The sequence below is a fragment of the Entelurus aequoreus genome, linkage group LG08 (genome assembly GCF_033978785.1).
Source record: "Entelurus aequoreus isolate RoL-2023_Sb linkage group LG08, RoL_Eaeq_v1.1, whole genome shotgun sequence".
Classification (NCBI taxonomy): domain Eukaryota; kingdom Metazoa; phylum Chordata; class Actinopteri; order Syngnathiformes; family Syngnathidae; genus Entelurus; species Entelurus aequoreus.
The window spans coordinates 56,758,126-56,784,908 of record NC_084738.1 but is presented as its reverse complement, the minus strand read 5'-3'; the positions used below and the strand labels follow the sequence as shown (position 1 = coordinate 56,784,908).

At 42.6% G+C, this 26,783-nt stretch overlaps 1 protein-coding gene across 1 annotated transcript; it reads left to right on the top strand.

The window, feature by feature from the left end:
• LOC133656409 (interleukin-6 receptor subunit beta) lies at window positions 1-26,783 on the top strand. The gene is made up of 16 exons (XM_062057493.1): window positions 1-37; window positions 97-147; window positions 4,141-4,206; window positions 4,274-4,394; window positions 4,457-4,593; window positions 7,428-7,573; window positions 9,392-9,527; window positions 9,596-9,681; window positions 13,137-13,350; window positions 13,432-13,614; window positions 13,681-13,812; window positions 13,883-14,032; window positions 23,865-24,008; window positions 24,082-24,172; window positions 24,240-24,324; window positions 24,399-26,783. The coding sequence occupies exons 1-16, from the start codon at window positions 1-3 to the stop codon at window positions 24,684-24,686; spliced, it is 2,067 nt and encodes a 688-aa protein (XP_061913477.1). The 3' UTR covers window positions 24,687-26,783.

The window sequence follows — 26,783 nt, the reverse complement described above, 5'->3', positions numbered from 1 at the left end:
ATGTTGGGACCACGGCGTCTTCTTCTTTTCTTCTTGGGTGAGTCACCTGTCCCCCAAGCGCAACTTGTCCTGTCAACTCTAACCTCCTTGTCGCAGGTGGCATTCTGGCTCACCACGGGACGTCCTCGCCGAACCCGACCTCGCCAGGTGTGTTTTTTCCCTTTCTGAGTCGCTCCTCTCCCGTTCTTTTGTGGATGTTTGGTGGCTCGGAACCATCTCTGACGTGTTCTGACTTCACTTCCACACTGGTTCTAATCAGCTGGAACATTCATACTGGTTCACTTCATACTGTGTAGTTGGGTACATCTCGGTGACGTGCAGTGAGGTTTGAGGTTGGGGAGGCACCCGACCCACTAGTCAGATTTAGAAACATGACAGTATGACGCAATAGCACCCGCTCGAAATCCTCAAAACACACAATATGATGCTAGAATAAAACATTTCAACACACTCAGCACACAATTAACACAGCAACTGCAGAGCAGACACTAGACCACTAAACGTTTTGACTTGGGGGCCACATTGGGTTAGTCATCGATTCGTTGGATCTATGCTATGCGCATGCGCAGAGGCTTTATAAAAAAATTTAATTATTATTTTTAATAAATAAATAATTTTTTTTTTTAAATAAATCTTTATTTATAAACTGCAACATTTACAAACAACTGAGAAACAATAATCAAAATAAGTATAGTGCCAGTATGCTGTTTTTTTTCCAATAAAATACTGGAAAGGATAGAAATGTAGTTTGTCTCTATTATCCGATTAATCAAAGTAATAATCGACAGATTAATCGATTATCAAATTAATCGTTAGTTGCAGCCCATATATATATATATATATATATATATATATATATATATATATATATATATATATATATATATATATATATATATATATATATATATATATATATATATGGGCTGCAACAACTACTCGATTAAATCGATTAAAATCTATTTAAAAAATAGTTGGCGATTAATTTAGTCATCGATTCGTTGGATCTATGCTATGCACATGTGCAGAGGCTATTTATTTATTTATTTATTTTTACTTTTTAATAAACCTTTTTTATAAACTGCAACATTTACAAACAGCTGAGAAACAATAATCAAAATAAGTATGGTGCCAGTATGCTGTTTTTTTCCCCAATAAAATACTGGAAAGGATAGAAATGTAGTTTGTCTCTTTTATCCGATTATTAATCGATTAATCAAAGTAATAATCGACAGATTAATAGATTATCAAATTAGTTGTTAGTTGCAGCCCTAATATATATAAATATATATGTATGTATGTATGTATGTATGTATGTATGTATGTATGTATGTATGTATGTATGTATGTATATATATATATATATATATATATATATATATATATATATATATATATATATATATATATATATATATATATATATATATATATATATATTCCTCGCACACTAATTGACTGAAAGAGCATGCGCTTCCTGCGTGCTCGCCCGAGCGTGATGATGTCACGCTATCGATGGGAAAATGAGGTGGGGGCGGGGTGGTGTTTGGTGTGTATATTGTAGCGTCCCGGAAGAGTTAGTGCTGCAAGGGGTTCTGGGTATTTGTTCTGTTGTGTTTATGTTGTGTTACGGTGCAGATGTTCTCCCGAAATGTGTTTGTCATTCTTGTTTGGTGTGGGTTCACAGTGTGGCGCATATTTGTAACAGTGTTAAAGTTGTTTATACGGGCACCCTCAGTGTGACCTGTATGGCTGTTGATCAAGTATGCCTTGCATTCACTCATGTGTGTGTAAACGCCGCATACATTATGTGACTGGGCCGGCACGCTGTCTGTATGGAGGAAAAGCGGACGTGACGATAGGTTGTAGAGGACGCTAAAGGCAGTGCCTTTAAGGCACGCCCCCAATATTGTTGTCCGGGTGGAAATCGGGAGAAATTCGGGAGAATGGTTGCCCCGGGAGATTTTCGGGAGGGGCACTGAAATTCGGGAGTCTCCCGGGGAAATCGGGAGGGTTGGCAAGTATGGTGAATGCAAGGTGCCGTATAAACAACTTTAACACTGTTACAAATATGCGCCACACTGTGAACCCACACCAAACAAGAATGACAAACACATTTCGGGAGAACATCCGCACCGTAACACAACATAAACACAACAGAACAAATACCCAGAACCCCTTGCAGCACTAACTCTTCCGGGACGCTACAATATACACCCCCCCCCCCCCCCCAGCTAACACCAACCCCCACCAAAGAAGGGCCTAAAACGAACAAACAAAAACCATAAACAACAATACAACTTAAAATTGACGGATAAATCTGAAGTTGATCTCGAGATTATTGTGTTAAAAGTAAACAGTAAAAAATATATATAATTTATTTTTTAACACTTTAATGAGTAGGACCCTTGTGGATCCCCAATAATTTTAGTGTGATTTGTTTTTAAGTGTCATTGCTCAAAAAATAATGAATTAAAATCAATGTTTATGAGTTATTGACCTTTTTTTTAAAATTATTATATAATCTCAAATATTCCACTTCAAAATTTTATTGGGTGAAAATATTACATATTTTGTGTTTTTTTCCATTAAAAAAACAGGGTTTTCTTTGACAAAAAGACCATACAACTTAAATCTTTAAATACGTTATATTGACAGATAGACCTAATGTTGATCTAGAGATTTAAACCTTGAATAATAATACTGAATTTTAAATATCTTTTTGACCAAAACCCTTTGGGGCCCCCGGGATCGAGCCTGAGTGGAGGCCTAAATGTATATCTTTTATACATATATTGTATTGGTTTTTAAAATAAAAAATATCAAAATGGCCCCTACTTGCTTAGATTTTTCAGTGTGCGGCCCTCAGTGGAAAAAGTTTGGACACCCCTGCATTAGATGATGTCCTGTTACGTTGTCTGATGATGTCCTGTTACATTGCACAGTTACGTTGCATGATGATGTCCTGTTACATTGCACAGTTACGTTGCATGATGATGTCCTGCTACATTGTACGATGTCTTTACATCGTATCTTATGTTGTATGATGTCCTGTTACGTTATACAATGTTGCGTTGCATGATGATGTCCCGTTACGTAGTATGATGGTGTCCTGTTACACGCTATACAATGTTTACTTTGCATGAGGATGTCCTGTTACGTTGTACAACAATGTCACGTTACGTTGCGCAATGTTACGTAGCACGATGTTACGTGGTTTGATAATGTCCCGTTACGTTGTATGATGACGTCCTGTTACGTTGTACGATGTTACTTTACGTTGCGCGATTGTGTCCTGCAACGTTGTTTGATGATGTCCTGTTACGTTGTACGATGTTACGTTGTACGATGTTACGTTGTACGATGTTACGTTGTACGATGTTACGTTACGTTGCGTGATGGTGTCATGCAACGTTGTTTGATGTTGTCCTGTTACGTTGTATGATGTTACGTTGTACGATGTTACGTTACGTTGCGCGATGGTGTTCTGCAACGTTGTTTGATGATGTCCTGTTACGTTGTACGATGTCATGTTATGTAGAACAATGTTACGTTGCACGATGTTACATTGCATGATGGTGTCTTGCTACATTTGACCATGTCCTGTTACGTTATACACTTTTACGTTGTATGATGTCCCCTCACGTTGTACGATGATGTCCTGTTACGTTGTACGATGTCACCTTACGTTGCACACTGTTACGTTGCACGATGGGAGTCCTGTTACCTTGTTTGATTATGTCCCGTTACGTTGTACAATGATGTCCTGTTACGTTGCATGATGGTGTCCTGCTACGTTGTTTGATGATGTCCTGTTGCGTTGTACGATGTCATGTTATGTTGAACAATGTTACGTTGCATGTTACATTGCATGATGGTGTCTTGTTACATTTGACCATGTCCTGTTATGTTCTACGCTGTTATTTTGCATGATGTCCCCTCACATTGTAGGATGACGTCCTGTTACGTTGTACGATGTCACGTTACGTTGCACCCTGTTATGTTGCATGATGGGAGTCCTGTTACCTTGTTTGATGATGTCCCGTTACGTTGTACGATGATGTCCTGTTACGTTGCACAATGTTACGTTACGTTGTACGATGGGAGCCATGTTACGTTGTTTGATGATGTTCTGTTAAGATTGGGTGTCCTGCAAAGACGCCAACTTCCCGGCCGCATACCAACACTGCCGAGTGTCCTCGCCAGGTAACGAGTCATCACAGTCGACAAGTTACGAGCCAGCAGAAAAGTCCAGCAGGTGTTTTTGTGTCAGGTGGCGTTTCTGGCTTGCAATGCGTTGGCAAGCATCACTCGCGAGGAGAGTTGAACTGTACGTGGAGGCGAGGAGCGTCCCGGTCGTCCCCGTCTGTCTTCATGCTGGTCGTCCAGCAGAGGTCAGTGACGGTCCTTTGGAGTGTTGAGTCACGTTTAAAACTCACCTTGTTGATGTCTGTAGTAGAGGCTACTGTCGGGTCTACAGGAACACAAAGGTCACCAAGGTCTTCCACGACTACAATATGACCGCTCAGGTTCTGGAGCTGGTGGGCTCCAACTGCACCAAAGACGTCTTCACGGCACACCCTCACAGCCTGTGTGAGTCGGAACCATTCTCTTCACCTTGTTAGCACGCAAGCTAGTAAGCTAGCAGAATGACACAACAACTATACACACCTAGAGTAAAACAACTTGCACAGAGCCAAGTCTATAAAATTTGCTACACCTCCCTGATACCGAAGTACATGTCAAACTACTTCCATAACGTAAATGACCGCCATAACCACAACACCATGGGGAGCTCCACAAACCACGTTAAAGGCCTACAGAAATGATTTTTTTTTATTTAAACGGGAATAGCAGATCCATTCTATGTGTCATACTTGATCATTTTGCGATATTGCCATATTTTTGCTGAAAGGATTTAGTAGAGAAAATCGACGATAAAGTTCGCAACTTTTGCTCGCTGATAAAAAAAGCCTTGCCTGTACCGGAAGTAGCGTGACGTCACAGGAGGCAATATTCCTCTCAATTTTCCTTTGTTTACAATGGAGCGAGAGAGATTCGGACCGAGAAAGCGACGATTACCCCATTAATTTGAGCGAGGATGAAAGATTCGTAGATGAGGAACGTTACAGTGAAGGATTAGAGAGGCAGTGATGGACGTATCTTTTTTCGCTCTGACCGTAACTTAGGTACAAGCTGGCTCATTGGATTCCACACTCTCTCCTTTTTCTATTGTGGATCACAGATTTGTATTTTAAACCACCTCGGATACTATATCCTCTTGAAAATGAGAGTCGAGAACGCAAAATGGACATTTAAAGTGACTTTTATCTCCACGACAATACATCGGTGACACACTTAGCTACTGAGCTAACGTGATAGCATCGTTCTCAAATGAAGATAGAAACAAAATAAATAAATCCCTGACTGGAAGGATAGACAGAAGATCAACAATACTATTAAACCATGTACATGTAACTACACGGTTAAAAATTCTCTGCCTGGTAAGGCTTAACAATGCTGTTGCTAACGACGCTAAGGCTAATTTAGCAACTTAGCAACCGGTGTTGTGCCTGAAACCTCACAGAACTATGATAAAAACATTAGCGCTCCACCTACGCCAGCCAGCCCTCATCTTCCCATCAACAGCCGTGCTCACCTGCATTCCAGCGATCGACGGCGCGACGAAGGACTTCATCCGTGGGTTTGGCGGCAAGCATCGGCTAGGCGTCTGCTAGTCCTTGTTGTGTTGCTGTAAGTATTGTACTTAGCCGCTAATACACCGATCGATCCCACCTACAACGTTCTTCTTTGCAGCCTCCATTGTTCATTAAACAAATTGCAAAAGATTCACCAACACAGATGTCCAGAATACTGTGGAATTTTGTCGAAGAAAACAAGAGGTTTCTGTATCGGGTTCGACGGGGTCCAACCACTTCCGTGGATTTTGTGACGTCACGCGCATAAATCATATCCAAAGGAGTTTTTCAACCGGAAGTGTGGCGGGAATTTTTAAATTGCACTTTATAAGTTAACCCGGCCGTATTGGCATGTGTTTCAATGTTAAGATTTCATCATTGATATATAAACTATCAGACTGCGTGGTCGGTAGTAGTGGGTTTCAGTAGGCCTTTAAACCCAGATTCCGATCTAACAAAGGTCTTAACTCATTCTCCTTCTATGCCACATCAATATGGAATGCACTCCCAACAGGTGTAAAAGAAAGGGCATCTCTATCCTCCTTCAAAACCGCACTAAAAAAACACCTCCAGGCAACTACAACCCTAGACTAACACCCTCCCCCCACCACATCCCACCTCAACCCTAGACTAACACCCTCCCCCCACCACATCCCACCTCCCCGGATTGTAAATAATCAAATGTAAATAATCAAATGTATATACTTGTTGTTATGCTTTCTGAGCTCACTATGTTCACTGCTTGCTGTACATATCCTACCAAGTCAGACCTACACTGTTTCAATGTCCATTTCTCAGATGATAGAATTGTTGATGACTGAAGTGCTGATATCAACCAAACCTAAGCCCCCCCGCCCCAACCCCCTCCACATCCCAACCCCCGGATTGTAAATAATGTAAATAATTCAATGTATATACTCTGATGATTAACTTGTGTGATGACTGTATTATGCTGATAGTATATATTTGTACCATGAATTGATTAATGTGGACCCCAACTTAAACAAGTTGAAAAACTTATTTGGGTGTTACCATTTAGTGGTCAATTGTATGGAATATGAATACTTGACAAACCTCCCGATTTTCCCAGGGAGACTCCCGAATTCCAGTGCCCCTCCCGAAAATCTCCCGGGACAACCATTCTCCCGAATTTCTCCCCGAACAACAATATTGGGGCACTGCCTTTAGCGTCCTCTACAACCTGTCGTCACATCCGCTTTTCCTTTATACAAACAGCGTGCCGGCCCAGTCACATAATATATGCGGCTTTTACACACCCACAAGTGAATGCAAGGCATACTTGATCAAAAGCCATACAGGTCACACTGAGGGTGCCCGTATAAACAACTTTAACACTGTTACAAATCTTCGCCACACTGTGAACCCACACCAAACAAGAATGACAAACACATTTCGGGAGAACAGCAGCACCGTAACACAACATAAACACAACAGAACAAATACCCAGAACCCCTTGCAGCACTAACTCTTCCGGGACGCTACAATATACCCCCCCCCGCTACCACCAAACCCCGCCCACTCCCCCCCCCCCCCCCCGACACCTCAACCCCACCGTCCCCCCCACCCCCCCATCTCCCGAATTCGGAGGTCTAAAGGTTGGCAAGTATGGGAATATGTACTGGTACTGTGCAATCTACTAATAAAAGTTTCAATCCATCAATCAAAAAGCTCGCTAACACGGACGCCCCCCTTCCTTCCACCTTGCAGTGCACTGCGGGCCGCCGCGTCACGTGGACTTCAAGCGCCACTCGGAGAGCGTGGAGGTGCTGGTGGACTGGCCGCAGGAGGACGCCAAGAACGTGCGGTCGTTCTGCGTGCAACACAAAACAGCCGACGGCCGAACGCATAAGCAGGTCGCTAGCAAAGCAAACAATTAGTATAGACTTTAAATGATTTAATGATGGTTTCCATATGAGTTGGGAAATTGTGTTGGATGTAAATATAAACGGAATACAATGATTTTCAAATCCTTTTCAACCCATATTCAATTGAATGCACAACAAAGACAAGATATTTGATGTTCAAACTCATAAACTTTTTTTTTTTTTGCAAATAATAATTAACTTAGAATTTCATGGCTGCAACACGTGCCAAAGTAGTTGGGAAAGGGCATTTTCACCACTGTGTTACATGGCCTTTCCTTTTAACAACACTCAATAAACGATTGGGAACTGAGGAAACTAATTGTTGAAGCTTTGAAAGTAGAATTCTTTCCCATTCCTGTTTTATGTAGAGCTTCAGTCGTTCAAAAGTCCGGGGTCTCCGCTGTCGTATTTTACGATTCATAATGCGCCACACATTTTCGATGGGAGACAGGTCTGGACTGCAGGTGGGCCAGGAAAGTACCCGCACTCTTTTTTTACGAAGCCACGCTGTAGTAACACGTGCTGAATGTGGCTTGGCATTGTCTTGCTGAAATAAGCAGGGGCGTCCATGAAAAAGACGGCAGCATATGTTGTTCCAAAACCTGTATGTACCTTTCAGCATTAATGGCGCCTTCACAGATGTGTAAGTTACCCATGCCTTGGGCACTAATGCACCCCCATACCATCACAGATGCTGGCTTTTGAACTTTGCGTCAATAACAGTCTGGATGGTTCGCTTCCCCTTTGGTCCGGATGACACGATGTCAAATATTTCCAAAAACAATTTGAAATGTGGACTCGTCAGACCACTGAACACTTTTCCACTTTGCATCAGTCCATCTTAGATGAGCTCTGGCCCAGAGAAGCTGGCGGCGTTTCTGGATGTTGTTGATAAATGGCTTTCGCTTTGCATAGTAGAGCTTTAACTTGCACTTACAGATGTAGCGACCAACTGTAGTTACTGACAGTGGTTTTCTGAAGTGTTCCTGAGCCCATGTGGGGATATCCTTTAGAGATTGATGTCGGTTTTTGATACAGTGCCGTCTGAGGGATCAAAGGTCACGGTCATTCAATGTTGTTTCCGGCCATGCCGCTTACGTGCAGTGATTTCTCCAGATTCTCATAACCTTTTGATGATATTATGGACCGTAGATGGTGAAATCCCTAAATTTCTTGCAATTGCACTTTGAGAAACGTTGTTCTTAATTTGTTTGACTATTTGCTCACGCAGTTGTGGACAAAGGGGTGTACCTCGCCCCATCCTTTCTTGTTAAATTTTTTTGGGAAGCTGTTTTTATACCCAATCATGGCACCCACCTGTTCCCAATTAGCCTGCACACCTGTGGGATTTTCCAAATAAGTGTTTGATGAGCATTCCTCAACTTTATCAGTATTAACTGCCACCTTTCCCAACTTCTTTGTCACGTGTTGCTGGCATCAAATTCTAAAGTTAATGATTATTTGCACAAAAAAAAATTGTAATCAGTTTGAACATCAAATATGTTGTCTTTGTAGCATATTCAACTGAATATGGGTTGCAAATCATTGCATTCCGTTTATATTTACATCTAACACAATTTCCCAACTCATATGGAAACGGGGTTTGTAAATATTTTTTCCAACTAATCCTACTTCCAAAACAAGTACTTAGCTGACATAATTCAGTTTTCTCCTGAGGCCTCGACGGTTTTCTAAACATAGTTTTTTGTGTGTGCTGCGGTAAATCGGCTTCCTCTTCCTCGCACTTATCTTCATCGCTAGCGTCTTCAGGTGACACGCCAGGAAATCAACGCACGTGTGTTTCAGGTGTGCTGTGAGAGTGCCACCGTGTGTCAGCTGGCTCCCGTGAATGCGTCGGAGGCGTACCAGGTTCAGGTGCGATGTGAGAAAAGCGACAAGTGCTCTCAGTGTCCGTGGAGCGACGTCTACGCGCTGCCACCAGGTCCACTTCCTGTCTTTCTTTTGTGTCCTTGTCGTATAAACGCCACTCAAAGTCTCTTGGGCCTTCAGAACTGACCCGTCCGCCCGTCATTGTACGTGTGGACCAAAAGATGTCTGACAGAACGGGACAGAGGACGCTCTCGCTGGCGTGGACGGTATTTTTCCTCTTATAAACTGTATTTGCTTTTTAAATTTTTGTCACTTAAATCCATCATTTTCTTTGCATAAGCTTTTTATTAATAGTAATGACATGAATAATAATACATATATATGTCGACATTATCATTAATAACAATAATGCTATCAACAATAATAGTAATATTAAAGGCCTACTGAAATGAAATGTTTTTATTTAAACGGGGATAGCAGATCCATTCTATGTGTCATACTTGATCATTTTGCGATATTGCCATATTTTTGCTGAAAGGATTTAGTATAGAACAACGTCGATAAAGTTCGCAACTTTTGGTCTCTGATAAAAAAAACCTTGCCCCTACCGGAAGTAGCGTGATGACGTTGTCAGTTGTTCACTCCCTCATATTTTCCTATTGTTTTCAACGCAGCTAGAGCTATTCGGACCGTTACCCCATTAATTTGAGCGAGGATGAAAGATTCGTGGACGAGGAACGTTAGAGTGACGGACTAGAATGCAGTGAAATACATATTTTTTTTCGCTCTGACCGTAACTTAGGTACAAGCTGGCTCATTGGATTCCACACTCTCTCCTTTTTCTATTGTGGATCACGGATTTGTATTTTAAACCACCTCGGATACTATATCCTCTTGAAAATGAGAGTCGAGAACCCCGAAATGGACATTCAGTGCCTTTTATCTCCACGACAATACATCGACGAAGCTCATTAGCATGAGCTAACGTGATAGCATCTGTCTCAAATGCAGATAGAAACAAAAGAAATAAATCCATGACTGGAAGGATAGACAGAAGATCAACAATACTATTAAACCATGTACATGTAACTACACGGTTAATAGATCTCAGCCTGGCAAAGCTTAACAATGCTGTTGCTAACGACGCTAAGGCTGACTTAGCAACTTAGCAACCGGAACTCACAGAGCTATGATAAAAACATTAGCGCTCCACCTACGCCAGCCAGCCCTCATCTGCCCAGCTCATCAACACCCGTGCGCACCTGCGTTCCAGCGATCGACGGCGCGACGAAGGACTTCACCCAATCATTCGTGCGGTGGCCGGTTAGCATCGGCTAGCGCGTCTGCTATCCAAGTGAGTAATCCTTGTTGTGTTGCTACAGCCAGCCGCTATACACCAATCCCACCTACAACGTTCTTCTTTGCAGCCTCCATTGTTCATTAACCAAATTGCAAAAGATTCACCAACACAGATGTCCAGAATACTGTGGAATTATGAAATGAAAACAGAGCTTTTTTGTATTGTATTCAATGGGGAAGGCATACCTCTGTTCCCCGGGCTACGTCACGCGCATACGTCATCCTCCGAAGGCTTTTTCAACCGGAAGTGTGGCGGGAATTTTAAAATTGCACTTTATAAGTTAACCCGGCCGTATTGGCATGTGTTGCAATGTTAAGATTTCATCATTGATATATAAACTATCAGACTGCGTGGTCGGTAGTAGTGGGTTTCAGTAGGCCTTTAATGATCATATGAACATCAATGTTAACAGTAATAATACTCATTATTAATAATAATAATAGTGAAGTGAAGTGAATTATATTTTTATAGTGCTTTTTCTCTAGAGACTCAAAGCGCTTCACATAGTGGAACCCATAATCTACATCTTCACGTTACATTTAAACCAGTGTGGATGGTAGAGGGTCTTGGCTAGGATGGCAAAAGCGGGAATCGCACCTGTAACCCTCAAGTTGCGAGCCACGCCACCCTGATTAGTCAGATCTAGTCTCTAGGACACAAGGACTTGTCAGTTCTAGTCTCTAGTACTTTTCAGATCTTGTCCTTTGGACCGTAAGAATGGTTAGATCTAGTCCTTAGGACCCTAGGACGAGTCAGATCTGGTCCCTACGACCTGAGGATTGGTCAGATTTAGTTCCTAGGACTGTCTGATATAATCCCCCGGACTGGTCAGTTATCTCTAGGACTGGTCAGTTATAGAATAGAATAGAATAGATTTTTATTGTCATTGTACATTGTACAACGAAATTGTAAGCAAAACTAATTTAATTATACCTACAACTGGTCAGTTATCATCCCTAGGACAGGTCAGTTCTACCTAGGACTGGTCAGTTATCATCCTTAGGACTGGTCAGTTATCAGCCCTACGACTGGTCAGTTATCATCCCTAGGACTATGGGACTAGTCAGAACTTGTCCCTAGGACTGGTCAGTTATCAGCCCTAGGACTATGGGACTAGCAATATGTATTATTAATAATACTATTTATTATCATTAACAATATACAATAATGCTAATAATATCCATAATAATAATCATGATATAAATCAATATTATATTTATTAAGAATAAAGTAATAATAATTATAATAGCAAAATTATTATCAGTAATGACAAAAGTTAAAGTACCACTGATAGTCACACACACACACTAGGTGTGTTGAAATTTGTCCTCCGCATTTGACCCATCCCCTTGTTCATCTGGGAGGTGAGGGGAGCAGTGAGCAGCAGCGTTGGCCACGCCCGGGAATCATTTTTGGTGATTTAACCCCCAATTCCAACCCTTGATGCTGAGTGCCAAGCTGGGTCCCATTTTTTTTATAGTCTTTGGTATGACTCGGCCAGGGTTTGAACTCACAACCTACGGATCTGAGGGCAGGCCCCTGAGTAGGTTATAGACTAATACAAATACTATTTGTATTACTCATAACAGTAATACCATTTTTAAAAAGTTAAATACCAGAAATATCATTTATTTGTTTTATTATTGTTAATAATAATAACTATTATATAATAAACAACAATAATAGTACTACTAATATTTTAAACAATAAACAATATATATTATATATTAACTATAATAAACAATACTACTAATAATATGCATTAGTAATGATAAAAATACTATTTTATTACTTACAGAAAATATTATAAACAAACAATATTATGATAAATATTATTATTGTTGATCATAACTATAACATAATTACACAATAAAAAACTTATTATAAACAATTTAACTAGAAATATTTTGGATAGTAGTAATAAATAATAAACAATAATAAACAATACAACTAGAAAAATATTGTTGATAGTAGTAATAAACAACATTATTGTTAAAACTAGAAATATTATTGTTGATAGTAATAATAAACAACAGCAATAATAGTAATACTTACTAATTATAAATACTAATATGGTAATGTCAATAATGATACCAGATTATTAATAGTTATAGTAAGAATATTATTAATATTGTTGTTAGTATTATTAATAAAAACATGTTAACCCAAAAATATGTTTAGTTATATTTTTTAAAAAAAGTTGTGAAATATTGTTATTAATAAAATTAACAACAACAATAATAATAATAAACAAAATAACCAATAAATACTTTTCAAAAGATGTCAAATGTTTGAATAAAACACGAGGAGCTGCTCGTCTTTCTACTGAGTTCCGACTGAAATTATCTTTGACCCCGTCAGTTCCCCGATGCTGAAGTGCACGACGGTTACTACGTGAGCGTGGCCAAGGCGTCGGGGGAGCCGCTGCGGGAGCCGCCGCGGGAACACGTGAACCGCTTGCATCCTCACGTCACTCTGGTCCTCTCCTTCTCATCCTTCCACGTGGACGTCAGCGCCTTCAACAACGCCAGCGAGTCGCCCGCCGCCCGCGTCACGGTGCTACCCATAGTCGCCGGTCAGTGGCGGGCGACGTCTCACTCTAAGCGTTGTTTGGAAACGCTTCACTGCATTTCCTTTTCTCCGCTTCCGAGCTCAGGAGGCGACGGGATGCTGAATGTGAGCGTCCACAGCGACGAGTCTTTCACCGTCTTCTCCAGGGACGACCTGGTGGGCTCCAACGAGTGCTTCAGCGTGGAGTGGAGCTCCGAGGGACGACCCGCGGCCTACAGGTCCTTCTTTGAGGACACCAAAAACTCCTGGACTTTGTCTCCCGGGCCAGGTTTGACTTCATGTCGCGGTTAAACGCGCCGCTAACAATCTTTGATGAGCATCACGTGTGCCTCAGAGCGCCCGGAGGCGTACAGAAGATACAACGTCTGGCTGCACGTGCGCCCCCAGTCGACGCCGTGCAACCTGAAGAGCGTCAACAACAGCGAGGTCACCTACGCCGGCGCTCAGTTCTACTTCCTGGAAGGACGTGAGTCTCATTTTGCTCCTCGGAGGTGTCAAAGACAAGGTGACTAAGAGCACTTGCTGACGCTTTGAAGCTCCACTGAGTGCGCCCGCCAACGTCAGCGTGGCCAACGTGACGCACAACGCCATGGAGCTGCGGTGGTCGTCCATCCCGCAGGAGGAGCTCAGAGGCTTCCTGCTGGGCTACGTTGTTCACTACATGGAGGACCAGCAGCAGGAGACAAGTAAGACCTCAAACGGAGTACTTCAGGAAGTATACTGCCTACACTGTGTACTTAGTTATTTATTTTTATTTAGCCTTTATTTAACCAGGTAAAAATCCCATTGAGATCAAAGATCTCTTTTCCAAGGGAGACCTGGCCAAGAGTCCAGTGTTGGGTTAGTTACTGAAAACCAGTAACTAGTTACAGTTACTAGTTACTTTATTTCAAAAGTAACTCAGTTACTAACTCAGTTACTTACACCAACAAGTAATGCGTTACTGTGAAAAGTAACTATTTAGTTACTTATATATATATTTTTATTTATTTATTTTTTATTTTTTGTAAAAAAAAAATTAAGGCCCCCTTTAATGCCCTTTTAGCCTTCATTTCAGTACTGTTATGGCACTGGAGAATAATACAATCTGTTGATCAACTTGACATGCATTTGCATCACTGAACTCTGCTAAGCTACATACAACACACAAAGACAAAGATATGTTTCAAAGGGCTAATTTGTTTCAGGCCAGAACAAATTGACAAAACTATTTTAAATAGTTGCAACATAACATACATAAGTAACAAACAGCATAATAACAACATAGCTGTAAAGCAAGGAAGGCACACACTACATACACAAAGCCTAACCAGGCTTTTTTTCTCTCAAGGAATTCTGAAATAAAAATCATGTCTGAAGCCCAGAACACTCTACACATTTCCCCAGTTTTAGTTTAGAGATAAGGAAAGATTGGCCTGGCCCACTAGCATCCCTCTTTATGTTTGTGAACTTTGTAGCCTATACATTTAGAGTGATGTGATAATCAAACACTCTAGAAGTCTAGAATGAAAGAGCAACAGTATATAAGAGAATTGACAGAGTGTGTGTACCTTCAGTGCGCAGTGCCTCGTTAAAATACAGCCGCTGTTGCTTAGGAGGTGAAGTGTGTCTCTCTTTACTAGCTTCGTCGAAGCATGTTGCTTTTGTAGCTGTTTCAGCAGATTTGAATTGCTAGGATAGGATCTTAGATCTAAGACACAACTTACATTTAACTAAAATGTTCTTTTCTTTGTGGTCGACAAAAGAAAAGTAGTGAGAATATCTCCATGTTAAGAAACTCGGCTTCGGGCTTAGCCATGTCTTGTTAGTAAACACAGACACGCCCCCTCCCACACACACGCGTCTCTTCCTTGTCGCCTCTTCCACAGCGCTCCAATAAAACACACTCAGATCTTATCAGTTTCTAGCCGATACTACATTAAAAATAACGTAAAATAACGCAGTAACGCATCATGTAGTAACTGTAACTGAGTTTGTAACGCGTTAGTCCCAACACTGTTAGTTACTGAGTGTGTTGTACTGTCGGCCATTACTCAAGTCACGCACTTATCCAAAATAATCCCGATATTCAGCAATAACCTGCTGTCATTATTCCAATTTAGCCCCTCCCCTTTCGTTACGTAGCCAAGATGGCGACGATTGAGGGTACATCATTGCACACTCACCATTTTGCCTGTTGCAAGTGCAGTGTACAGTGACAGTGTACTGGACTCAAAAGACTAAGTGGAAGTACACAACCGCAACGCACTTTAGTCTCTTCCATGCATAAGTGTGGTACACTCGCTTACTTATACGCAGTCTCTTAAGTGCGTTTCGCTCGTGTACTTACACTTAGTCTCTTAAGTGTGTTACGCAAGTACTTACCCTTTTATATGAGTACACAAGTGCACTTAAGAGACTGAGTGTAAGTACACAAGTGAAACGCACTTAAGAAACTAAGTGTAAGTACACAAGTGTACTGCACGTAAGAGACTAACTGTAACTACGCAGGAGTAACACACTGATGCACTTAAGAGACTGGGTATAAGTAAGTAAGCAAGTGTAACACACTTATACACTTAAGAGACAAAATGCAAGTAAACCGCACTTATGCATGTAAGAGACTAAATATAAGTACACAAGTGCACTTAATAGACTAAGTGTAAGTACATAAGTGTAACGCACTTAAGAGACTAAGTGTAAGTACGCAGTAGTAACACACTTATGCACTTGAGACTAGGTATAGGTAAGTAAGCAAGTGTAACACACTTATACACTTGAGACAAAGTGCAAGTATACCGCACGTATGCATGTAAGAGACTAAATATAAGTACACAAGTGCACTTAATAGACTAAGTGTAAGTACACAAGTGTAACGCACTTAAGAGACTAAAGGTAAGTATGCAGGAGTAACACACTTATGCACTTAAGAGACTAGGTATAAGTAAGTAAGCAAGTGTAACACTTAAGAGACTAAGTGCAAGTACACAGGAGTGACGCACTTATGTACTTAAGAGACTATGTATAAGTAAGCAAGTGTAACACACTTATACACTTAAGAGACAAAGTGCAAGTATACCCCACTTATTCATGTAAGAGACTAAATATAAGTACACAAGTGCACTTAATAGACTAAGTGTAAGTACACAAGTCTAACACACTTACACACTTAAGAGACTGGGTGTAAGTACACAAGTGCAACACACTTAAGAGACTAAGTTTAAGTACACAAGTGTAATGCACTTAAGAGACTAAGTGTAAGTACGCAGGAGTAACACACTAATGCACTTAAGAGACTAGGTATAAGTAAGTAAGCAAGTGTAACACACTTATGCACTTAAGAGACTGAGCATAAGTACGCAAGTGTAACGCACTTAAGAGACTAAGTGTAAGTACGCAGGAGTAACACATTTATGCACTTCAGAGACTAGGTATAAGTAAGCAAGTGTAACACACTTATACACTTAAGACACGAGGTGCAAGTATACCCCACTTATTAATGTAAGAGACTAAATATAAATACACGAGTGCACTTAATAGACTAAGAGTAAGTACACAAGTGTAACACACTTACGCACTTAAGGGACTGAGTGTAAGTACACTCTCTGTGAAGTGTTTCGCTGCAGTCAACCAAATTTTAAAACTGTCTGACTCACTTTATTTACAGGAAATAAATCGATTATTGACGTTTACTAATCGATTTTATAATCGTCCATGTCCTAATTGTGATGCATCTAAAAATCTATTATTTCCCCCACCTCTACTTAAGAGACCAAGTGTAAGTATGCAGGAGTAACACACGTATGCACTTAAAAGTAAGTAAGCAAGTGTAACACAGTTATACACTTAAGAGACTAAGTGTAAGTACACAAGTGTAATGCACTTAAGAGACTAAGTTAAAGTACGCAGGAGTAACACTTATGCACTTAAGAGACTAAGCGCAAGTCTACCGCACTTATGCATGTAAGAGACTAAAAATAGGTACCCAAGTGCACTTAAGAGACTAAGTGTAGGTACACGAGTGTAACACACTTAAGGTACTAAGTGTAAGTACACAAGTGTAACACACTTAAGAGACTAAGTGTAAGTACACAAGTATAACTCACTTAAGAGACTAAGTGTAAGTACACAAGTGTAACGCACTTAGGAGACTAAGTGTAAGTACGCAGGAGTAACACACTTATGCACTGAAGAGACTAAGTACTGTATAAGAAAGCAAGCAAGTGTAACACAGTTATACACTTAAGAGACTAAGTGTAAGTACTCAAGTGTAACGCACTTAAGAGACTAAGTGTAAGTACTCAAGTGTAACGCACTTAAGAGACTAAGTGTAAGTACGCAGGAGTAACACACTTATGCACTTAAGAGACTAAGCGCAAGTATACCGCACTTGCGCATGTTAGAGACCAAATCTAGCTAGTGTAACTCACTTATGCACTCAAAAGAGTAAGTGTAAGTACATAAGTATAACACACTTACACATTTAAGAGACTAAGCGTAAGTATGCAAGTGCACTGCACTTATGCACTTTAGAGACTAAGTATAAGTAAGGATGCAAGTGTACTGCACTTATAGTTATATATGATAACTTGCAGTTATCACTTCGGTACTCTTGTCTTGTTCTGTATATTGTACAGTATTTTGTATATTGTTTTGTATATTGTACAGGATTGCTTATTATTTTTATTGGATAGTAGTCTATTTATTTCAATTCTTAGTTTTATCTTTATTACTTCTTGTGTCATTTATTTTTATCCCATATTTGTTCCGACTACCGCACCTTAAGTTGGAGTCCTTAATGTCGTTATATGCAAAAATAATGACAATAAAGTCCATTCTATTCTATTCTATTTATGCATGTAAGAGACTAAGTGAAAGTACACAAGTGTAACACACTTATGCACTTTTTTAAATTATAATATATGCCAAACATTGTATACTTTTTCTTTTTTAATGCATTCTAAGTCGTAAAATACGGCAAGTACGAGGTAGCTAACAATGCAGCTACAAGGAGTACACTATTCCGCCCATGAAGCACTCTAAAAAACATCCAAAAAACACCAACAATACTCCATTTACATCCCGTGACCTGAATATTAACCAAGTTTTAGCAATACTGTTATTATAAGCGTTAACGCAGACAAACTATAGTTAGTGGCGCCTCTGAGCTGGTGAAAGGTAATTCTCGTTTATAAAACCCTCACCTGGACAGTAGAAGGTTGTGGTCCTAAACCGAGAAGTTGGTCTACAACGACATCAAACTTGTGGCGAAAAATACAGAAAAAGTTGCTCATTTACGGCACTTTTTTTCTTCTTTTAACCCTTCGTGAGGATTATAATTAATTCTTCATCTAAACGGGAAGATAAAAACATCCCATCAGTCTGCATCCCAGAGAGAGCAGATATTGTGCAGTAGGTGATTGTTTTATTACGTTCGTATTTCTTGTTTGGCACTCGGCAATAGTGCGACATGATGCTATTGTTGGATTGGATTTGTTTAAGCCGTATACTTCAAATGATCAAAATACGTACAAACCCCAAAACCAGTGAAGTTGGCGCGTTATGTAAATGGTAAATAAAAACAGAATACAATGATTTGCAAATCCTTTTCAACCTATATTCAATTGAATAGACTGCAAAGACAAAATACTTAACGTTCGAACTGGAAAACGTTATTTTTTGCAAATATTAGCTCATTTGGAATTTGATGCCTGCAACATGTTTCAAAAAAGCTGGCACAAGTGGCAAAAAAGACTGAGAAAGTTGAGGAATGCTCATCAAACACTTATTTGGAACATCCCATAGGTGAACAGGCTAATTGGGAACAGGTGGGTGCCATGATTGGGTATAAAAGCAGCTTCCATGAAATGCTCAGTCAGCCACAAACAATGATGGGGCGAGGGTCACCACTTTGTGAACAAATGCGTGAGCAAATTGTCCAACGGTTTAAGAACAACATTTCTCAACGAGCTATTGCAAGGATTTTAGGGATTTCGTCATCTACGGTCCGTAATATCATCAAAAGGTTGAGAGAATCTGGAGAAATCACTGCACGTAAGCGATGATATTACGGACCTTCGATCTCTCAGGCGGTACTGCATCAAAAAGTGACATCAGTGTGTAAAGGATATCACCACATGGGCTCAGGAACACCTCAGAAAACCACTGTCAGTAACTACAGTTGGTCACTACATCTGTATGTGCAAGTTAAAACCCTACTAAGCAAAGCGAAAGCCATTTATCAACAACACCCAGAAACGCTGCCGGCTTCGCTGGGCCTCGAGCTCATCTAAGATGGACTGATGCAAAGTGGAAAAGTGTTCTGTGGTCTGACGAGTCCACATTTCAAATAGTTTTTGGAAACTGTGGACGTCGTGTCCTCCGGTTTTGTAAATATTACATGTTATCATATACATTACATATATATTTACGTGTATAAAACCTTGAAGAAGGCTTTTGGGTGTTTTTAGAGCAACTCCCATTGTCTATATTGTTAGCTGACTTTTGCCAACACTTATTTACTAGTTATAATGCATAAAATAAGAAAAACATATGTGCTTGTCACTAGAGATGTCCGAGAAATGCTTTAAAATGTAATATCGGAAAATATCGTTTTATTTTTTATTTTTATAGGTATCGTTTTTTGTGTGTTTTTTTTAATTAAATCAACATAAAAAACACAAGATACACTTACAATTAGTGCACCAACCCAAAAAACCTCCCTCCCCCATTTACACTCATTCACACAAAAGGGTTGTTTCTTTCTGTTATTAATATTCTGGTTCCTACATTATATATCAATATATATCAATACAGTTGTCATGTCTGTGTTCATGTTTTTGTTTGGCCATGTGCTGTTTTGTTTTTTGGACACTTCCTTAGTTCCTTGTTTCACTTCCTGGTTTTGTTTGTCACCATAGCAACCATTAGTTTCACCTGTTCCACGTTTGGACTCACACACACCTGTCTCACGTTTTCACAGTCTTGTCACGCACCTGTTCACAGTTAGTCACGCACCTGTTTTCACTTATCATGTCACTATATAGGCTTTTCTGTTTCTGTTGTTCGTCCTGGCGACATCACACATTCATGCCATGTTCACAGTTTCTTGTCACGTAAGTTTTTGTTTGTTTAATGTTCATAGTTCTCCGCCATTGTGCGCGCCTTTTGTTTTGTCATAGCCAAGTTTGTTACCTCCTCTGTGAGCGCCTTTTGTTTGTACCTTTTGTTTGAGTTTATAGTAATAATTAAACTATGTCTTTACCTGCACGCCACGTCCGTTCCAATTCTTTTGCACCACGGGAGAGCAAACCACGCCAAAGACCGAGTAATGACAGATGTCGCCAGCATAAGAGCTCTCCCGCAAGATTGGACAAAGGAACGTGGGAGGTCCTGCGCGCCATGGAAGCCGAGACACTCCGCCATTCCCCCATGGAGCGCAGGGATCTCATGTGGGGTCCGACCGGCAAACTGGTGCCGATCAGCTCCCTTTGGCCCGGGGACGTTGGCACGTCATCCCTGTCCCGGAAGCGGCGCTCCAGACCGAGGACGTCAGGGAAGGTGAGCGGACAGCACGCTGCGCTCCTGCAGGCTCCTCCCCCTCCGGGCGGAAATGGAAATCAGCCAGCCTGGCAGCTCAAGGAGCACTCCACAGACCTGGAGATTGTTTTCCCAAATTCTTTACCGGTTCAATCCAAGCCACCCAAATTCCATGCCCCGCCCCCCAGGACTCATGCCACGCCCAAGTCAGAAATTTTTTTTTCACCCACAAAAGCCCAGGTGGGGGGGAAAGAAAGACATTTTGGACAATTTAGAGGGGAGGATTCTGCCCTCCTCCTGAACCCCCTCCGCCCACCCCAAAAGACGGTTCCAGACCGCGGGGAGCGCGTCTGGTATCCGCTCCTTGAGGGGGGGGCTAGGGCTGGGAATTGTTCAGGTGGGGTGGCTCAGCATCGTCACGCCAAGCCACAGCCTCCAGCACGACCACAACCACCTGTCTTTCGACCTGCCAAGCCACAGCCACCAGCACGACCCCCACCACCAGTCTTTCGTCACGCCAAGACACAGCCTCCAGCACGACCCCCACCACCTGTCTTTCGACCTGCCAAGCCACAGCCACCAGCACGGCCGCCACCACCAGTTTTTCGACCATGCCAAGATCCACCTGCTCCACGCCCAGCTCCACGCCAAGCGCCACCAGTACCTGCTCCACGCCAAGCGCCACCAGTACCTGCTCCACGCCAAGCGCCACCAGTACCTGCTCCACGCCAAGCGCCACCAGTACCTGTTCCACGCCAAGCGCCACCAGTACCTGTTCCACGCCAAGCGCCGCCAGTACCTGCTCCACGCCAAGCGCCGCCAGTACCTGCTCCACGCCAAGCGCCGCCAGTACCTGCTCCACGCCAAGCGCCGCCAGTACCTGCTCCACGCCAAGCGCCGCCAGTACCTGCTCCACGCCAAGCGCCGCCAGTCGCAGCTTCACGACGCCAAGTGCCGCCAGTCGCAGCTTCACGACGCCAAGTGCCGCCAGTCGCAGCTTCACGACGCCAAGTGCCGCCAGTCGCAGCTTCACGACGCCAAGTGCCGCCAGTCGCAGCTTCACGACGCCAAGTGCCGCCAGTCGCAGCTTCACGACGCCAAGTGCCGCCAGTCGCAGCTTCACGACGCCAAGTGCCGCCAGTCGCAGCTTCACCACGCCGCCAAGTGCCGCCAGTCGCAGCTTCACCACGCCGCCAAGTGCCGCCCGTGGCTGCCCCACGCCGCCAAGTGCCGCCCGTGGCTGCCCCACGCCGCCAAGTGCCGCCCGTGGCTGCCCCACGCCAAGACCAAAGCCAAGACCAAGACCCGCCAAGTGACCAAGACCAAGAACCGCCAAGTGACCAAGACCCGCCAAGTGACCAAGACCAAGACCCGCCAAGTGACCAAGACCAAGAACCGCCAAGTGACCAAGAACCGCCAAGTGACCAAGAACCGCCAAGTGGCCAAGACCAAGACCAACCACGCCAAGTCCAAGACCAAGTCCAAGACCAAGACCCAGACCCTCGCCAAGACCAAGACAAAGACCCACGCCAAGACCAAGACCCTCGTCAAGACCCGCCACGCCAAGCTTCGCCGCTTGACGCACCACGCCAAGCTTCGCCGCCTGCCACGACAACGCGCCCACCTCCTCGTCGGCCAAGGATGTGGCCATTCCATGGGCGTCCGCCACGCCAGGTGCGCCGACCTCCTCGTCTGCCACGAATGTGGCCATTCCCAGGTCGCCCACCTCGTCAGGTTCAGCGGCGGTCTACCCGCCGTCGCCACCTGACTCTGCCCCGGTGGATTCGGGGACACCTGGTCTGGCGACCCACCGCCATGTCCCCCTCCCCCCCTCCCATGACTCTTGATCCTGTTTTTTGTTTTTGGACATCTGGGATCTGTCCGTAAGGGGGGGGTTCTGTCATGTCTGTGTTCATGTTTTTGTTTGGCCATGTGCTGTTTTGTTTTTTGGACACTTCCTTAGTTCCTTGTTTCACTTCCTGGTTTTGTTTGTCACCATAGCAACCATTAGTTTCACCTGTTCCACGTTTGGACTCACACACACCTGTCTCACGTTTTCACAGTCTTGTCACGCACCTGTTCACAGTTTGTCACGCACCTGTTTTCACTTATCATGTCACTATATAGGCTTTTCTGTTTCTGTTGTTCGTCCTGGCGACATCACACATTCATGCCATGTTCACAGTTTCTTGTCACGTAAGTTTTTGTTTGTTTAATGTTCATAGTTCTCCGCCATTGTGCGCGCCTTTTGTTTTGTCATAGCCAAGTTTGTTACCTCCTCTGTGAGCGCCTTTTGTTTGTACCTTTTGTTTGAGTTTATAGTAATAATTAAACTATGTCTTTACCTGCACGCCACGTCCGTTCCAATTCTTTTGCACCACGGGAGAGCAAACCACGCCAAAGACCGAGTAATGACAACAGTCTGCAAGGGATACAGTCCGTAAGCACACATGATTGTGTGTGCTGCTGGTCCACTAATAGTACTAACCTTTAACAGTTAATTTTACTCATTTTCATTAATGTAACTGTTTTTATATTGTTTTACTTTCTTTTTTTATTCAAGAAAATGTTTTTAATTTATTTATCTTATTTTATTTTATTAATTTAAAAAAAAAAGGACCTTATCTTCACCATACCTGGTTGTCCAAATTAGGCATAATAATGTGTTAATTCCACGACTGTATATATCGTATCGGTTGATATCGGTATCGGTAATTAAAGAGTTGGACAATATCGGAATATCAGCAAAAAGCCATTATCGGACATCCCTACTTGTCACACATAAAGACTGTGAATGATTCCCCAAAAAGTGCAGTTCTCCTTTAAGAGGCAAGAGCAATTATGCACTTAAGTACGCATATGTACCAACCTTATGGACTTAAGCTAAGTGTAAGTATGCAAGTGTACCACGCTTGTGTACTTCAAAAGACAAGTGCACTTAGTGAGACACAGCCATGTGTCACGTTGTTCTTGGCAATGACGCATGTCGACTGCTTGCAGACGTCAGCGTGTCGGCGCACGTCAACAGCTACACTCTGGAGGGTCTTCAAAGCGGGACTGCATACTGGGTCCAGGTCTCAGGTGTCACCCGGGCCGGAGCGGGAGTCCGAAGCACCGCCATACTAGTCAGCACGCACGAGCGAGGTCACTGGTCCGCCCAGGAAGTGAAACCCCTGTCCCCTTGTCGTGTCTCCTGACTTTGTGTTCTGCTCCCAAGGTTCCTTCAGCCTGATAGCGGTCTTCATCGTGTCCGTGGTTACGGCCGTGGTCCTGGTGATTGTTCTCCTCCTCATCATCATCATGAAAAGGTAAAAAGATGTCCCCCCCTCCCGCAATGTCCCACGGCGTGTCAACGTCTACTTCCTGTCCACACAGCAAGGTTAAAGTCGTCTTCTGGCCAAACATCCCCGACCCTGGGGAGAGCATCGCCATACAGAAACTAAACCTCCCCTCAAAGATGGCAAGTGCCCGTTACCACGGCGACCGCTGGCGTTGCCGGAAAGTTTGCTTGAGCGCTATCTTGTGTCGTCTCAGCTTCTCCTGGAGTCCCTGACCCTTCTCAATGTGGAAGAATGCATCAGCACGGGTGCGCTGACGGTGGAGGTCCAACTCGCGGCCCCCGAAGGCGCCAAGCTGTGTCCTGCTGACGAGCAAAGTCTCCCTGCCACCACCACCTACACAAGCCTGGACGCCATGCAGCAGCTGATGATGATGATGCAGGGAACGCCATGGGAAGTCATGGCGGTGAAATCGGGAATGGACTGTGACGTGGTTTGTCTGCAGTCTGACTATGGCCCACGAGAGGGCGCCAACGTGCTGTGACGACACCACCACGTCACTTCTTTATGTAGTACTGCACTCAACCGCCAGGGGAGTTACCGCGCTACCTATCCGACAAATATTACTGAAGATCCCTGTTCGGAAAAAAATAGTCCTGCATGCTCAGCACTTTCTTGAGGAAAATAATTTCTTGCGCAACAGGGTCTTATTTAAAAAAATTAAAAAAAAAGCTTTTGTTTTTTAAAATGTCTCTGTCACAAAAACAGAAGCAGAGCTAAAATATGTTTTTAACTAGGGATGACCGATAAACAATAAATATAAATAAACAGCCGATAAATGCTTTAAAATGTCTGAAATTATCGGTTTCAAAAAGTAAAATGTATGACTTTTCAAAACGCCGCTATGTACACGGGCGTAGGAAGAAGTACAGACCGCCAATAAACCTTGAAGGCACTACCTTTGCGTGCCTGCCCAGTCACACAATATCTACGGCTTTTGACACAAACACACAAGTGAATGCATTGGTCAACAGCCATACAGGCCGATAAATGCTTTAAAATGTCTGAAATTATCGGTTTCAAAAAGTAAAATGTATGACTTTTTAAAACGCCGCTATGTACACGGACGTAGGAAGAAGTACAGACCGCCAATAAACCTTGAAGGCACTACCTTTGCGTGCCTGCCCAGTCACACAATATCTACGGCTTTTGACACACACACAAGTGAATGCATTGGTCAACAGCCATACAGGTCACACTGAGGGTAACTGTATAAACAACTTTAACACTGTTACAAATATGCGCCACACTGTGAACCCACATCAAACAAGAATGACAAACACATTTCGGGAGAACATCTGCACCGTAACACAACATAAACACAACAGAACAAAATACCCAGAACCCCTTGCAGCACTAACTCTTCCGGGACGCTACAATATACAGCCCCCGCCCCCCACCCCCGCCCACCTCAACCTCCTCATGCTCTCTCAGGGAGAGCATGTCCCAAATTCCAAGCTGCTGTTTTGAGGCATGTTAAAAAAAATAATGCACTTTATGACTTCAATAATAAATATGGCAGTGCCATGTTGGCATTTTTTTCCATAACTTGAGTTGATTTATTTTGGAAAACCTTGTTACATCCAGCGGGGCATCACAACAAAATTAGGCATAATAATGTGTTAATTCCACGACTGTATATGTCAGTATCGGTTGATATCGGAATCGGTAATTAAGAGTTGGACAATATCGGATATCGGTAAAAAGGCCATCATCGGATATCTCTATTTTTAACCCTTGTGCAAGCATAAGATTGACTTTACACGCTTACTCTTAGGACCCATAAAAGTGCAGTGACAGGCCGTGCGTTTCCCACCTAGGCCTTCAGTGATGTCCGACTTCAATGATTGCCTCTCAAAATATCATCATTGATGCCACCACATGACCATTGCTGGAGAAATACTATACAGAAACACATTTACGCACGACTGGGCATTGTACAAAACGGGTTATTTTCTGGCGCATTTAAAAATCAATAAACCCGCATCAGCAATTAAAACATATCTTATGTGGTACTGTCAACATTAGAATATTAAATGTGAAAAAATAAAGAAATAAAATATCTGAACTCACATTTCATCGCCGGGACAGCGGAGCTGGCTTCTGGGGTTGGCCGACGTCGTCTGACAAGATGTAGTTTCTCTTTAAATATCCTTCTTGAAAATACAAGTGTTGTCTTGCCTACTCATAAAAGATGCAGACGAGGCGTGTTGGCTGACTTCTTAAAGTTTACTCCACAGCGTGCTTATCAAAAACATCCCGCTGCCGGCATGTCTACATTCAACAACCTAAACGGGGCTCTTCACTACTGTGGCATGCTGGGTAATGGAGTTCTTATGTTACCTAGCTCATAACATCACAATATATATCTGCCTTAGGCCAGCTAGAAGGCCTTACTGACAACAAAGCGTGATCTGATTGGCTATCGCAACTGTCTGTCAACTGTATGTGTCTCCGCATTGTTGATTCTGAAGGCCCGGGCAGATTTCGTACAGCATGGCAACATAAACTAGCTGAATTCTGATTGGATAAAAACTCTATAACCTAAAAAAACAACAGTGCTGAAAGGAGCATGATTTGA